Source organism: Polyodon spathula, chromosome 10, assembly GCF_017654505.1.
Source record: "Polyodon spathula isolate WHYD16114869_AA chromosome 10, ASM1765450v1, whole genome shotgun sequence".
NCBI lineage: Eukaryota > Metazoa > Chordata > Actinopteri > Acipenseriformes > Polyodontidae > Polyodon > Polyodon spathula.
This window is the reverse complement of record NC_054543.1, coordinates 23,531,698-23,548,929: the sequence shown is the minus strand read 5'-3', so window position 1 is coordinate 23,548,929 and position 17,232 is coordinate 23,531,698. Positions and strand designations below refer to the sequence as shown.

At 41.1% G+C, this 17,232-nt stretch overlaps 1 protein-coding gene across 1 annotated transcript; it reads left to right on the top strand.

Moving 5' to 3' along the window:
- Positions 1–1,190: 1,190 nt before the first annotated feature.
- On the top strand, positions 1,191–13,576 carry LOC121322356 (UDP-glucuronosyltransferase 1-6-like). The gene is made up of 5 exons (XM_041262203.1): positions 1,191–2,146; positions 5,793–5,924; positions 8,082–8,169; positions 9,996–10,215; positions 12,502–13,576. The coding sequence occupies exons 1-5, from the start codon at positions 1,277–1,279 to the stop codon at positions 12,782–12,784; spliced, it is 1,593 nt and encodes a 530-aa protein (XP_041118137.1). The 5' UTR covers positions 1,191–1,276; the 3' UTR covers positions 12,785–13,576.
- The last annotated feature ends 3,656 nt before the right edge of the window (positions 13,577–17,232 follow it).

Genomic DNA, 17,232 nt, shown 5'->3' with positions numbered 1-17,232 from the left:
CCAAGGGCTAAAGTGACAGCAAAGTTAAATTAAGGCAAGTCCTTCCTATTATTTTAATTATACTTCTTCACAATGTACAAATAATGTATACTTCCTATGTCATTTATATTTCTTATCAGTTAAGTGTGAATTTTAATGTATAAGTATATTTAACACGTTATATTGGGAGATACAAGATATTGGCTAGTACATTGACAAGTTAAGGATCAGAAAACTGGAAGTATTTCTGGAAATTATGCTTTATACATTTTTATTCGTACTGAAGTTCAAGATCATAAATCAAGGAAAGGGAGACTAGCGGGAGGAAGTAGAATCATGTGGCTAAAAGTTTTTAGATTTGATCATATTAGCGACAACAAATATCAAGATTTTGAATATAACATTTTTAAAACTAGAATTATAAATACTGAAAACATTTGCCTGCAGAGTTTTCTAGGTGTGTCTGAGAAGCTATATTATAAATAAATAAATAACTCCCGCCCATCGCGTCTTGCATAAAACACTACATTTATTTTATTTTGATAATAACGCTAACGTTTGAGTTAACACAACCTTACCTAACTTGTGTCAAGCTAAACTGACTTTTTAAACAAATTAAGTCAACTTGTTGCTAGCTAACTAAAACGAGAGAGGGAATATAATTTTCATAGCAGCTAGCTAACGTTAACATTACAGGGCAATTAACTACTGTTTACATAATTTGTAAACAGTGGTTGGCTATTTCTTGTGAATGACAGCAAATTAAACCAATAGAAACCCATGACAAACGTGATAAAACTCTCCCCTTTATTAAACTCTCAATTAACGAAAGTACCTTGGATTTTTTGATTATTTTCAAAATTAATTAATGTTTATTTGTGTGGTTAATACTGTAAATTTTACTTAGGTGAATTGCAGAAGAGTTTAATTACTGTAACTATAAGAGGTGATTAGAGATTCAGTTTAATGATGAAATAATACAGCACATTTTAAAATGAATTCGATTAAATTTTGTCCTTTTAAACCTTTCAGAAAATGAACTACCTTGTATATGAACTTTTGTGTAATAACCTTGTAAGTCCTCAGAGTTTTGTGTTCTCTGTTTCTGAGAATTTAATTTTTTTGGACATACAAGGTTTTTGCGTGACACCGACGTTGGTGATTAGCAAAATGCAGGTTAATAATTAAACTGTTTGTCCTTGAAAGTCTGTTGGGTACAAGATTTGTTCAGATAAGCAGCAGTGCACACTGCTCCACTCATTTCTACACAAAGGCAGATAGAGTGTTTCTTCACAGAATGGCCCTTCCTCAAGGATCGGGACAGTGCCTGGCTGGGGGATTGCTGACTCTCCTCTTCCTGAGATCCCTGGATTCTGTGCAGGGAGGGAAGCTGCTGGTCGTGCCGATGGATGGCAGTCACTGGATCAGTATGAAGGTGGTGGTTGAGGAACTGGGACGAAAAGGACACCAAGTGGTGGTTGTTATTCCAGAGGCCAGCTTGCTGTTGGGGCCTTCAAACCATTGCACCACCAAGACCTTTGCTGTGCCTTACACTCAAGAGTATGTGAAGATGCTACATCAAAGCCAGAAAGAGGCCATGTTTGACCGGAAACCCTTTCTTGAAAAAATAAGCTCAGTTGTTACGTGGCTTCAAATTATATCCAATTTCACAAGGTCTACCAGCGAAAGCCTGCTGTACAACACAGAACTGATGCAGTACTTGAAAGAGCAGGAGTTTGACGCTGTTTTCACAGACCCTGTAATTCCAACTGGAGCCATTGTGGCTGAGTATCTCTCCCTTCCCTCAGTCTACATGTTACGTGGGACACCTTGCGGCTTGGAATTCACGGCTACCCAGTGTCCGAGTCCGCCATCCTACGTCCCAAGATTTTTCACACGGAACACTGACCGGATGACGTTTGCACAGCGAGGGATGAATTTCCTTGTCAGTCTGTTGGAGCCTTTATTTTGTAAGTTTGTTTATTATACATTTGATGATATTGCATCTAGATTTCTTCAGAGGGACATCACAGTGGTGGAAATGATGAGCCGCGCCTCTGTGTGGTTACTAAGATTGGATTTCACTCTGGAGTTTCCGAGGCCGCTGATGCCTAACATGGTTCTGATCGGAGGAATCAACTGCGGGGTGCAGAATTCTCTGCCTGTGGTGAGTTGAACAGTTCTTCAATCTAATCTCCTTGTGCAAAATGAAAAGGAAATCAAGATAAGAAGCTTATTTTGTACACAGCTTGTGGGTTTAAGTTCTAAACCACCTTTGCCTTTAGAGAGGGGGGTGATGTTTAGGGAAAGTGCTCAAACTAGGGCTGTATTCGATGGCTCGTTCACTAGCCAGGAATTTGAAAATTGAATAACCTTCAAAGGTTTAAAACAGACGCCCTTCACGCAATGTTTTTTTCTTTATCACAAGCAATTGAGGGTATTGTTTAATGATTTCTATTTTTTAATGAACGAAAAGATAAACATACATTGCAGGGCTGAACATTGTTACAGATGATTTAGGAATCAAGGAAAGTCTTTGAGGAATGGTCACCTTATACGCTATTGGTACTGTTAGGGCAGGCGTTTATAATTGTATACATTTCTAACTATTCACATTATTTAGTATGTGTAGTAAGCCAGTAGAAGTAAAGAGCTCTGTTTAAGGAAATTGCTATGTTAAGACAGCTGTACAAGGCTTATCTCGTGCGCTTCCCTGTGTCAAGTTCAGCACTGGACAAGTTTAAATGTGGTGTAATCACAACTCCACAAAACTCAAAAGGACTCTTACTTGTATTCTTGTCTATTTTGTCAGAGCCAATGTGACACCCCCTTCAAAGTTCAGCTTCTTTGCACAGCCCGGATGCCTGTTTTGTATTCTGCTCTGCAATTCCACTCTCCTCACATCTCATCTTACTAATTATAGTATTTATTGTTAAATTCACAGATCATATTTTATAATGGTTTAGTTAATGTTGATTAACTATAAAAATAACCTGAACCTGAATCTGAACTCAAATTTCAATTGCTTTTAAACAACTTGAAACCCATTTCAGTGATCAACCTGGGGTTAATGTTAGCTAAACATTAACAAGACATGAAGGGCCTTTGTTAACATATCAGTCAGGGTGGATCTGGATCAACCTATACTCCACTGAAACAATGGTGTCACAGGAAATAAGTTAGGGTTTGCCTTTTTGAGCCTTTCTGCACACGCGCGAATTTTAGAACTTAAAGGCAAGGTTCTGTGGAGATTTATCCAAGATTTTCCATATGCCATTTGTATTTTTTTTAAGAAACAAAAACAGGTATTGCACTAGACTGTATTTTTTTGTTTAAAAATGTAACTTTTGACATCATATTTATCGAAGTGTACTGCTGACATTATTTTTCTTTTTAAAAAAGTAACATTTGTCATCTTATTTATCGAAGTGTAAATGTACGTTTAAGTTTTTGTATAAATATATTTTATTTAAAGTAAAGCGCTCGCTGTGTTTGGATGTGCAGTGGAGTTTTTAACAAAAATAAATATTTTAAAAACATTATTTTGTCAGTATAATTTATGTTTATGCAGAGGTAAAATCACTACATGCCAAATGTTTATTTCAGTTAAAAAATGTTGTGTCGTATCATGATGTGACTTAAGCAAATATAAGCGTTTATTCTATGTAGGCTCAAGTTTAACTAAGTTATTTTCGCGGTAAAATGCTCGGTTGTTTTTTTTTTTTTTTTTTTTTTTATAAATAAATGTTGTGGGGAAGTGGGTACAAACACATATTGATACGAGAATACTGTTTTTGACGTTTTAATCAAGTCTACGTGTGGGAATATCTAAACCTGTTTTAATACATACAGAAAAGCAGCATCCTGGGCGTTGTGTTTGTCTTGTTTGTCACGTCCCGCTAAGGTTCCATGTATTGTGAGGGTACGGGGCACGCCGTTAATGTATGTCTGCGTGAGTGTGTGTGTGCGCGCAGTGGGCGGTTCCCCCGGAGGCTATAAGTAGAAGGGGGGGGGGGGTACGGGTGGGACAGCAGGGCCGCGAGTGGGAGAACGCGGGTGAATGTCTGAGCGGAGAACTGACGGAGAACTGACTGAGTGCTTATCGACGAAGCAGAGTGCAGTGTAAAAGAGAGAGATACAGCCGTTTATTATTTTGGCGTGAACCCCGGCCCAAACAGGGTTCCGTTGTGTTATTAAAAAAATAAATAAAAGTACGTGGAACCTCATCTGGTCTCCCCCGAGTCTGTCTCACCTCCATAGCACAAAACGCTACAATACCATACCAATAAACACGCAGACTTCATATATATGGACGTGTATATACACACACCCGTATTATGAATGATAAATTAGAGTGCAGTACTTACAGATCGATGCTTGTGATGTAGTCTGGATTTGTTTTATGTATATTTTATAAAAATAAATTGTTTTAGATTTTGCGCCTTTTTTGGGGTGGGCCTGGGCAGTATACATTATAGATGGGAGTGGTTTGTGACTTGACAGCTGTAATCTAATTGCACATAAAAATAAATCTTAATGCTTAATTGTTTCTGATATGTAGTAACCAATATACAGAATATCGTATTTATTTCTCTTTCGGTAATATTTGTATAAAGAAAACCTATAATGTAAATATCCGGCGATTACAAACTTAAAATGATGATTGTTTAAACTGGGTGTGTTAAATAATAGATACTGTCATATTATTTAAAGTGTTATTATAACGATTTAACACAAATATAATTGCAAATAAAAATAAATCGCACATCACACTACCACGTCTTTGTAGTAGCTTTAACCGCTGTTATTAAATAAAATACAGCATGATACAATAAAAAGTGTTATTAATATTATAACAATGTGTTTTCAATTTCAACTACATATAACGTAACTTTAATAAAGATCCTGACAACATTTTTAAAAGTAAAACAATTTTCTGAATTAAAGTTTACCGACAGAAAATTGAGACGGCTTAACCTTGCCTTTAAAATTCTAAAATTAGCGCGTGCGCAGGAAGGCTCAAAAAGGCTAACACTAACTTATTTCACGGCTAACTTATTTCGGGTGACAACGGTATTACCCAGATTGAGGCATTTGCTGATACTATAAAATGCCCTATAAAGTTCAACTGGTTGACCGTCTCCAGTGGAGTTTATATCAGTCTCTATTTCCTCATTGGTGTTACTAGTTATGTCGAGCTAGCTGCGCTGTCTGCTTTCAGCTGCAGTTTTTAGCGTCACCTACGGCAGCACGAAAAAGAACTAGCTGCCTCCTTGCTGCCATGTACGCTAGCGCAGGTGTTCTTGTGCTTATACTCACAGAAAAGACAAACGTGACTAATAGCCCTTTATTGAGGTTCAGTATGTTTTAGACATGTGCCCAATCAATGAAACTAGTTAGGGTAAAACTCAATCTCATATTGTTCTTGTTAAACAGGGTAGTCCTGTTTACAACTAGTTCCATCCACAATTACACAGAGACCAAACATCACCTACATCACATTGCTGTATATTTCCCACTGTATTGACCTCCCTCCAGTATTAGCCTGGTAGTTCAAGACCAGGTAGACCCTGGTAGTTCTCTTTTGCAGTATAGTACTAACACCAACCACTAAACATCGAACGCTCGCTTGGGTGACTTCCTCCATCAGATAGATGAGTTGGAAAGAACGATTTCTCCCAGCGAGTGACAAGAGTCTCATTTTGAACCAGATAGAGCTTTGTCTGCTGATGGAGACGAACTGGACTGATTTCAGGTCCCAATGGCAAATGGAAATGCTGCATCGCTAATCTGGCTTATGTTCCGCTCCACAGGAGCTGGAGGAGTTTGTGAACAGCTCCGGAGAGCACGGCTTTGTGGTCTTCACTCTGGGCTCCATGATTTCAGAGATGCCACTGAAGAAGGTCAACCAGTTTGCGGAGGCCCTGGGCAAGATCCCACAGAAGGTAGGAAAGTTCACTGTTCAACTGTGTAAAGGGTTATCTATATTTCTTACCTATATTACCTGTATTTTTGCATTAACTATAATTGTGTTTATCAGAACATAATCTTAGAATGACAATGACACATTTTAATAAAGGCTAATAGGAAAATATTTCACCAAAGAGGGTTTTAAGGTACATTTTTAAGAATCTGTAAATGTGTGATTAAGAATTTGAGTGATATTAGCAAGGCTGGATGGTTAATTGGAGATAAAAACTTAAAATACTAGCAGTGGAAAGCTTTGTGTTGTATCATAATGTAAAACATGTTTCTTGCCATGGCATATGTTCTAAGGGTTATTAAAATGTGTCATTGACGTTGTGGCAAAGTGGTTGGTAAGGGGAACATATGTCGCAGTGATGCGGTGCAGTAGTGATAAACAGACAACGATATCCAGTGAAAAAAGTGCTTTTATTTGTAATCCAGGTCTGGTGACCGTCAAGTAATAAATCCCCGGCTATACACAACAATGTGTAAAGCCTGGGGATAGAAATAACAGGGCACAGTCCCGAACAAAACAAACACACGGTCACCAGTCCTGGGTGAGTGCAGACGTGCATGTGCGGTGGTGAAGACACGGGTAATTCGTGACGGTTGGTGCAGTGGTGAACAGGTTCGTGCTGACCCTCGCGACAGCTCCGGATTTGTGCGTTTAGCTGTCTAGTGGTGAAAACACAGACAGTTATTTACACAGACACAAACAACACACAACACTCTTTCTTTTCTTTTACTGAGAGCTCCTCTTACCCTGGCCCCTATATGTAATCCCGCATGATATCGAGGTAAACGATTGCAGCTGCCTTATTACTTGCAGCTGCCTCTTGTTTACCTTTCAAATCAATACGGTCTTATAACAGAGTCTCGCTTCTTTCCAGGCTGACCCACTTCCCTGACCCGGAATCGAACTGTCAGCCCTTCCAGATACTTCTCCTCTTGTTCTTTAGCGCCCTCACAGGTCGGTAGGAAGATTCATCACCAGAACTCATGTTTCCGTCACAGTCATTCTAAGATTATGTTCTGATAAACACAACTGTAGTTAATGGCAATGCGTAATTTACATCAACAGACACTGAATCTGAAAAAAAGTATTATGAAAACAGGTAAAATAAAGCTGTATATTTTCACAGATATCATCAATCAGTAATTATTTTTAAAAAGCGCCCTTTTCAGATTGGCAGCTATGGCAGCAAATTATATATAAAGGTAGGGAACCAAAGTGCATTGTGGCGTGCTTTAAAATAGTGAATGAAAGGTTATTGGGGTGATTCATATATTTATATATAGTTGTAATAAAGTAATGCGGTTATTTATTGTGCATTGTTATGAGTTCAGAGCTTTTTGTTTCGACCTCCGGCAAAAATGTCAGACAAAGTTAAGAAAAATCTATTGTAAATAACAATTGTAATACAATTATGTCACAATTAACTTTCAAAGCCTGTTCACTTCTTGTGGTGTCTGGCTTTGATATTTTGTATAACCTTCAGCTGTTGCATTTACCCTGTGTTTTGAGTTCCAGTAAGTGTGTGTGTGTGTGTGTGTGTGTGTGTGTGTATATACACAATTTTTTTTTTTTAGAGTTACTGCTAGTCCTGAAGTGAATTACTTTTTTTTTTGGGGGGGGGGGGGGGGGGGGGGGGGTAATATGTGTAGATGAGAAACTCTCTCCTGCACAACAAAGTTAATTTAAAATGAGTGAATCAAAATTTGGGAACAAACACTTCAAGGGCAACACCATAATAAATGTTTTCCATTTCAAAAGCATAGCAAAGCACGGTAAAGCATTGTAAAGCAGAGAGGTATGGTAAATGTATAGTATAACCTGGGGAAAAGCATGGGGAAAAACTGCAAGACTTTTATATCCCATTCTGTCACAATTTTTTTATGTCATTTTTTCAAAGCTGTTTGTGTGCATTTTATGGGGATTGATAGAGTTATGAACACAGGGACCGAAGGGGTGACTGCTTTTTATTTTTACTCATGGACCCCTCTGACCTGCACACTCCAAGGTGCAGCCCAATCGACGGGGTCAGGAGCTTGGTTAGCACTTCTCTTCAGGGGGCAGTAAAGATGGACTGGATTTTCAACCTGTTATCCGGATGCCTGCCTGTTTCTTCCTGCAGGTTATATGGCGCCTCACTGGACCCACACCTGGAAACCTCTCTGCGAACATCAAGCTCATGAAGTGGCTGCCACAGAATGATCTTCTGGGTAAGAGTCCTATCAGCATTCCCACTCTGTAACACAGCGTTGAAAGAGATGCAGATCAGGGAAGATTTACTGGAATTACTTTGCTAGCTATGTGTACTTATCACAAAGATGGCTTTAGTGGGTGATGTCAGACCAGAAACAGGGACCAACACAGAACAGACAGAGAGGCGTGGAGTTTTGGTGAAGCTGAGTGCTTGTTTGCGCTCAGCATTTAATGATTAAAGAAACAGCAGCTCCTGCTACTCTGCTCCTGACTGTGGAGGTGGTGGAGGCAGAGGCAGCTCCTGCTGCCCTGTTCCTGGAGATGGAGGTGGGAGCAGCGTGTAGTCTCCTGGAGATGGAGGTGGGAGCAGCGTGTAGTCTCCTGGCGATGGAGGTGGGAGCGGCATGTAGTCTACTCTTGCTATAGGGGACTGGTGCGGCTCTCCCCCACTTGCAGGGGACTGGTGCGGCTCTCCCTCACTTGCAGGGGACTGGTGCGGCTCTCTCTCACTTGCAAGGGGCGAAACCAGCAGACATTCTTCCTCTGCTGGTGGAGATGGGGACAGCAGGCTTTCTTCCTCTGCTGGTGGAGGTGGAAACAGCAGGCATTCTTTATCTGCTGGTGGAGGGGGAAAAAGCTTTGGATTCCCGCGGTCCCCATCTGGGTGCTGGAGACTCACGTTCCCCCCGTCTGGGCACTGGACGTTCACGGACCCCCCGTCTGGGTGCTGGATGCACGTGCTCCTCCCACTCAGGCATTACTTCCCCCTCTGCGTATTGCGTGGGGCAGATGGCCAACGTGTGCCCCACGTTGGGGCAACATTGCCACAGTACTCTATTAACTCCAGTATTGATTAGCATATGGAAATCTACCGGATATTACAGAAAGGTTCGATTTTGAGTTTACCACAGTATTTTTATAGTTTTCACATGCTTGAAAATGGGCACTCTAAACTTAGAAGGGAATTTTGCCTCTGCCTTTCTAGAAAATTGCTGTGCAGTTGTGGTTAATATTACTATTGAATCTAAGTGTAAAATAGACATTGAATTAAAATATGACAATCATTCAACAGTAGAAGCAAACTTTGAATAAAACCAGTTTAACCATGGAGCCTCAACTCCACTTAATGACAACAAAAGTAGGTTAATGTTTGTAGTTCTCATTGTGACAATGACTGACTGTTCTTCTCCACTCCTACCTGACTGAGATGCTGGATAGAGTCCAGCAGTGTTTGGTTGTGCTGCTTTTATTATTTATATATCAAACTATGGCAACTCAGGCTTGAATCAATAACAATATTTAGTATTTATTATATGAATAAAGCAGACCTTGCCCCATTTGGTTTATGTCATGGATTATTTATTTTTGCATTTCTGCTAAAACAGTAACATATGTATTATTAAATTAAATAAAGTTCTCAGTTTCCATGCCTTATTTTCAGGAAGCATGTTACTGTTTCACTTCCTAGGTCAGCTCACCATAGCAAATAGCAACGTATTCTGGGTCATGTTCTTGGCCAAAAGAATGGCTGTCAATAGGGGCAGCAGATGGATGGTTAATGAAAGGAAAGTAGGCATTGTAGGGGTGGGGACAATTTCACTCTCCAGGGTGAAAGCATGGCTTGTTAACAGATTTGTTTAACACAATGTAGTATCAAAAAATGTATGTTCACAATAAGAGTGCACATTGGAGACATGCATATCTAATGGAAGTGCAGGACAGGTAATATCGATGGAATGATTTAGTTAGCTGCAATCACTTTAAAATGAAGACGTTGAAAATCTTAGCCCTGGCCCTTCTCTCTGGTATCCTTACGCCCCTCCCTGTGCTAACCCCTCTCCAGCACATCCCAAAGCCCGTGCCTTCATGACGCATGGTGGGACACATGGAATCTACGAAGGAATCTGCAATGGCGTTCCCATGGTGATGCTGCCTCTGTTTGGAGACCAAGCTGATAACGTGCAGCGCATGGCATCCCGGGGAGTGGGCGTGGTCCTCAGCATCCACGACATGACATCACAGAGCCTGCTGGATGCACTCAACACCGTCATCAACGACAAGAGGTAAGACATCTCTGGAAAAGCAGTGCTAAAACAAAACCTACTAAAAACGTTAGTACATTCAATGACAAAATAGAGGTATTGAAGACACTGAGAAAGACTTCTACTCCAAATGTTTGTCATTTAATTTATTTCGTTTTTTTTTTTGTCGTGCATATTTACATTGTATATCTAGGATTTATGTCACAACTGTGTCCTCGCCATTACCATTAAATAAAATACACATTATAGCTCATAATGTACTTATTAACCATAATAAACACAATACCTCAATAAGAACTAGCGATTCTGGCTTAATTATCCCTAGATTTATGATGAAAAGAGATTAACAATTAATATGTATGTTTAAGTATTTCAAATGAAATGAATATACGCACATTACGTATTGTGACAATATAAATAGCATGGCTTCAGTTCAGTTACTTGTAAACACAATATAAGTTTGATGCTTATTCTGTTGGTGCGATGTTTAAAACAAAGTCTTCTTAACACGGTCATCCTCTCTGTAAAAGTTAGTTGTGCAGCAGCGCAGTGCAGTATCGCCGTGAAGTCTGTAGGCAAAAGCTTTCGTCATTCCGGAGGGAGCCCATCTTCTTCAGGACAGCTTTGAAGATTACATCATTTCATCTTCGTTGAAGAACTTCAGAGTTTGATGAGTTGAGAGCGATTTAGATGTTTTGAAGAAAGTGAATCCAGCGAGCAAGAACGAATCCAGAGAGCAAGAGTGAATCCAGCGAGCAAGAGCGAATCCAGAGAGGGCGAAAATCCTTATTTTGAGTTTAAATAACAATGAATAGGTGTTCGCTTGTACTGTAAACAAGTCCTTGTCGGTCCTTCCATTGGTTCACAGTATTTCATAGGCAGTTGCATGTCACACAAAAAAGGTGTGTTAGAAATGGAATGTATCCACCTATTTCGATATCAAAGGATTTTACATTTATCATTTAAACCTCCTATTCAATATAACTTTAGTTACATTCATTAGAGAAGCATATGCATTTCAGTTTAATTCTCTTTACAAAATTATGATTACAAGCATATAAAACACATCATAGTACAATCAAAGGATAATATTTAAAGTTATTAGTTTATAATATTCATTTAAAACACAATAAACACTTCAGATATATTGGGAAACTTACTTAAAATAACCATTAAACTTGTGTCCACAAGTTATGTAATTAAAAATGATAACACTGTAACTTGGCTTGGAAAGTTTTATGACAGCTTAGGAGACTAAACAATCTGACAGCATTTTGGAAGGCGAGCTTCAAAGAGTTAACACAGTTTTTGGCCTGTGCCTTGGTCTAATCAACAAGCTTTGAAGTAGACCTGGTTAAGAATGTACTGGAATTTTTGTTAACAACCCAATCACACCACATGCCACACAGACAACAGTCTGAATTAAATATCTGGGAAATGCTTATATTAAAATAAGTTTAACCATGAATTTCATTGACATTTTCTGTATTTATATATCAATCTACACACATAAAGTGGCACCAGTCTCAATAATTAGTATGGGTACTCCTGTTTGCTTTCATGAATAGATTAATTTTACTAATTTCTCCCAGTCATTAATGGAAAATAGAGACATAATTAAAAAAAAAAAAAAAAAAAACTCATGACCCCCTTTTTGCTGTTTTTGTTGTTGTTGTAATATATGAAATATCATAAAAAAAATTAAGGTTCATGACTCAAAAACCTTGTTCTATTGCAGAATAGTATTTTTGGTAGATAAATGTGCGATTAACACAGCTTTGAAAGAACAGGTTCTCCCGCTCGTTTGTATACAGATATTTTGTTTGGCTGCTGAAATTGTTTTCCAAACTTTATATTTGACAAGCATAGCCTATTTTTCCTGCTGCAATGCCGAGTTAGATGGTAGCTCATGGTTTTAGCACCCTGTACATTTCCTTACTTCCCAGACATTCAGTAAACCATTGCTGACCATCATTGCTTACTCACTCCTGGTGTAACAGTGACTGATCTGTGACGTCCGATCATAAACATTAAAATAATTACAAACAAGCCCACACCATTTGGCCCATTTAAACTTGTCCAGTTCCTAGTAGTTGATTGATCTCAATACTTTGTCAAGTTTGGTCTTAAAGGATCCCACTGATTCTATGTGAAACATACATGGTCTGATGGTTAACCATGGTACTGTACATGAGGGCTAAGTCAAGACTAACACAGTAGTCGGTGTTCCTTCCTTCCTCCCTTCTTTTGTTACTGTGCATCTTTTTTACGCATCATTTGTTGCTACTTGCTTTTTTCTTCATGTAGCTACAAAGAGAACATGATGAGACTGTCTGCAGCGCACAAGGACCGACCTATAGAACCCCTGGACCTGGCAGTTCATTGGACAGAGTTTGTGATGAGACACAAGGGAGCAGAGCATCTGAGACTGGCAGCTCACGACCTCAACTGGATCCAGTACCACTGCCTGGACGTGATTGGCCTTTTGGTTGTCATAGTGATTGCTGTTACCTTAGTTATGGTTAAAATTTGCATGTTTTGCTTTAGGAAGTGCTACGGAAGATCCAGGAAGAAGAGAAAGTCTGAGTAAGTAATAATACAGGACAGAGGGTGGTCAACATGAGATAATCACACCCCTAAGGGTAGTCAGGGTGTAATGACCTCATCTTAATAACACCCCTGGAATTGCTGGTTTTAATCAATGTTTTAAATCCAAAGTATAGTTTTATGTTATTTTCCTAATGTACAAATGATCCTCAATTGTACTGAGAAAGTCGTTCTTTTAAAAAGAATGACATCAATGCTGTTTACCTTTCATTGGTAACACAATGATGGAGAAACTCTGGCTTCTACCAAGAACAGAAATTTTGACAATTACTTTTCGTCTTTCTAGCACAGCATCCAAATACTATAGATCATATAGGACCCATGAAAATAAAACTGGAGCATACAATAACAGAGATGACTAAATACAACTGAGCAAAAATAGCTGTTTTTATAGCTCAAAATGCCAGCCTCATTCCTTCTTAGCAGTTATAGTGATCAGTCCTGTCTTGTGTCATTTTCCTATCAGTGTTCCCTCAAACCACGCAGTTGCATAATTAAAATAAAGTCTCATTAAGAAAAAATGTCTGCCCCTTCCATTCAGCTAGGACACACTGAAGTCCCCATGCGGTTCGTATTCTAAGTTCTTCTGTAGTCCTACCGCAGAACTGATATAGGTCATTGATCAAATAAGCAACTGCAGGTGATAATGGTGCTGACATTGTGTGGTAAAGATGTCGAGTGAATGAATGTGCTTTTTGTAAATCATGTTAAAGTCTGATTCATTTGTTCAGATACAGATTTTTTAAAGTCATTCTCGAATAAACTCTTAATTGAATTTTTCCTTAGTGTCTCAAACAAGAAATTGTCCAATGTTGTATATTTACAATGTACTACCTCCCGCTGTAAATCCATCTCAATTTTTCATGCAGCTTCGTAGCCGTTTCAAAGCCACAATTCTGCTACAGTCCGCCATAAATACACAGTTGCTAAGTCAGTGTTTTTATAAACACTGCATGAAGTATATGCCTCAATGTAGCACTGTAGCACTGGCAACTAGTAATAAAGTTGTCAATAAGCGGCATGCAGTTGCTAATATCAGAATTCGATTAACTTTAAAGGGTACATTTTATTATACATTGTTATTATATTGTGTTGCCATGTTTCTACAACTGTTTATGTAAGGTGTGTATATAGCTATAATTTTTATTTTATTTTTACATTTTGACCGCTTTTAAACTTTTATATTGCATTCCCTGCCTCAAGATGGCTTCTCATGTACCTGATGGACCTCTCAGAACTACATTTCCCGTCATCCTCCTGCTCACATATGTCACAGATGGATTTACCAGTCTGTGCAGTGTGCTAAAACAGGCAACAAATTACTGAGCAGCAGAGGGTCTAGTTTTGGTCTGATTAGTAACTACTATCCTGCGAGATATCAGTTGTACTGTATACATGATTACAATGCAGATGTGTTTGGTTTCAGCGATATGAGAAGGTATGACACAGGCCCGGATTTTGGGATGGAACCGCATAACAGTACTGTATAAAGCAGGGTTTGCACGCAGTAACACTCTGCTACCATCATCCCATATACGCATACAGAAGCTATGAACAGATAGCGCCTGCAGCTCACTAACCCTCTTTGCGGAGGTGATAGCCAAGAGGAAGGCTGTCTTCATGGACAGATGCTTCAACTCGATGGCATATATAGGCTCAAACAGGGTCTGCATGAGAGCCTCCAGTACAAAAAGGCTCCATTCAGGGAGAGTGGCCCTCCTAGGAGGGTGTAATCGCTGTGCGCCTCAGAGAAATTGGGTAGCCAAAAAATGCTCGCCCGGGGACACTGAGTCATTGAGGGCATGTCAAGCAGAAATAGCAGCTAGGTAAACCTTCAGTGTGGAAGGTGATCTACCAGCCTCAAGCAGATCTTGCAGAAACTGCAAGATGGTGGGCATGGGACAGGAGGTTGGATCATGACCGTTAGTACGGCATCAATCTTGAAAACATTTCCACTTATAGGCATACAATGACCTAGTGGAATGCGCCCTAGCATTCTGCAGCGTACCCACGACCGCATCTGACAGCCCAAAGTCTGACCAGTGGTCCTTTTCAGGGGCCAGAACCATAGCAAGCAAGACACACTGTCAGCCAACGGTGCCTGTCACACTTGGGATGCAGATGGAACGCATGCGCAATAAACCCATCCCGATGCTGATATTGCTACGGCACAAGCCAAGGGGCACCATTGAAACAGGGAGAGTTGGTGCTAGAGAGCTGCTACTCTGTCGTCCGACAGGTGAGCTTACTATTAATTGGCTATAGCATCGTTAAGGGGAGACCCAGTCTCAACCAGATGCTTAATCACAAATAGTTGTGTGGGCCACCGCTCCTTCCTGCAACTGGGCAGATCAACCAGTTATACAGGCTATCCATCACCCTGATCACTTGCCGCTGCAAGGAAGCAAGGGTGGCATCCATGCACTTAAAACGTGCGGGGGTAAGAAGCCAATGGCCTGGCAAGCCACCATACGGCTCAGGTGTGTATTGAAGCACTTAGGCCCCAAAGGTGCAGACACACCAAGGGCACTAAGTGATGTAGAATACACTACTGGTGCAACAAGCACTGGGGACACTGAGTGTTATAAACATGCTGCGGCGCAAAGCACCGAGGCATGGATGTGAAGTCAACACAACCCGGGGGAGCGCATAGCTTACACCGGGGTGGATATATAGCTTTAGTGACTGCAGTCAGAAGCACACGATACTGCACCATGGTGCAGGGCGGCGATAACCTGGTCTTGGTCCTCGTGCAATCACACCACGTGGCAGCGCATAGCCTGTGCCAGAGTAGAGCACAGGCTCAAGGAGCTGCAGTGTGTTATGCAGGAACAAAGTGACACATTCCCCATGCCAGGCGGCTGACCAAGCACGCCAATAGGCAGGCTAAAAGAAGCCTGCTGATTCAACTCAACAGCGGGACCCTGCAGAGCTAGGAATCACGCTGCTACTGCTTTTTCTTTTCAAACTGCAAGGCAGTAATGAAAAACATATATACACACACAATAGCAATTGTGAGGGTAAAATAACAGTCACCACGGTAGCACCGAGTGGGCGGGCTTGAACAACCTGTCGGATTCGACTCAACAATGGGAACACAGCAGAGCTGGGTCCCGTTCCAGGAGTCACGCCGCTACTTTTTCTCTTTAAACTGCAAGGCAGTAAAGAAAAACACATATACACAACAGCAATTGTGAGAGTAAAAGCAGTCACCACGGCGGGCTGACACAAGCTGGCGGATTCAACTCAACAGCGGGAGACAGCAGAGCTGGGTTCCCATGGAAGAATCACACTTATTATTACCTATTTCTAACTGCACAGCAGAAAGAAACAAATACACATACATACAGGCGGGCTGACCAAGCCGACGTATGCAACAGAACAACGGGTGCAGCAAAGCTGGATCCCGCTAGAAACCATACAACATTTTCACTGCAAGGCAGTAAAGAAAACACATATAGACACACACCCAATTTAAAATGACGCGCCGAGTAGGCAGCTGAGAGTACAGCAGAGTCAACTCTACAGCGAAACGCCACAGAGCCGGGGTCCGATAGAGGATCACACATCTCTTTCTTTTAAAGTGCAATAGCAGAGCGAGCACTGTGAGGTTTAAGTAGGCTGCAATCGCAAAGCGATGCGGGCTGTTACACAGAAAAAGAGTAAGACAGGATAGGGCTGGACAGGGGTGTCTAGCCTGGACTGTGTGCAGTCACACGACTGGGGCAGCGTGTGGCCTACAGCGGAGTGGATCACCGTCTACAGGTAGAGGCAACGAGGCACTGTTGCGCTAGTTCTGAAGCAGTGGTGAAGCACTGTGTGCACCGTGCAACCCGAGCGCCATGCGCAGAGTACTGTGCAGCACTGCGTTCCCACACTAACGCCAGATACCGTGCACCAGGTATAATGTGCACCGTGTGCACTGCTTGCACTAAGTACTGCATGCACAGATGCACCGTGCACACCGAGCGCACCGAAGTAGCACGGGCAGGGTCTTACGCACCTCAGTATTAAACACGGGGCAGCTGTGCACGATGCCTACCCTGACCACGGGGTCACATGACTGAGCAGCGCGTAGCGTACAACAGGAGGACAGGGCTGAAGCCGCGGCGGGCGATTGACTTACACACACAGTAATACAAACAGTTTTTAAATACAAAAAACTGTTAAAATATTACTGGACAGATGGGGGAGAGCACACTGTAGATTGAGCGACCTACATCAGAGGTCAAGGCCCTCACAGCCCGTGTACGTCTCAACTCAACAGGGAGAAAAGCCTCGGTGAGGAGTATACGGCTGGCCTGGCTGAAGCAGCCACGGTGCGGCTAGTCCTCTGTGCAAGCAGGGGGACGCGTAGCTACAAAGCAAGAAAGGGTGAAAGACACACACAATTCTTAACAATAATACTTACCGTACTAAGACAGACAGACA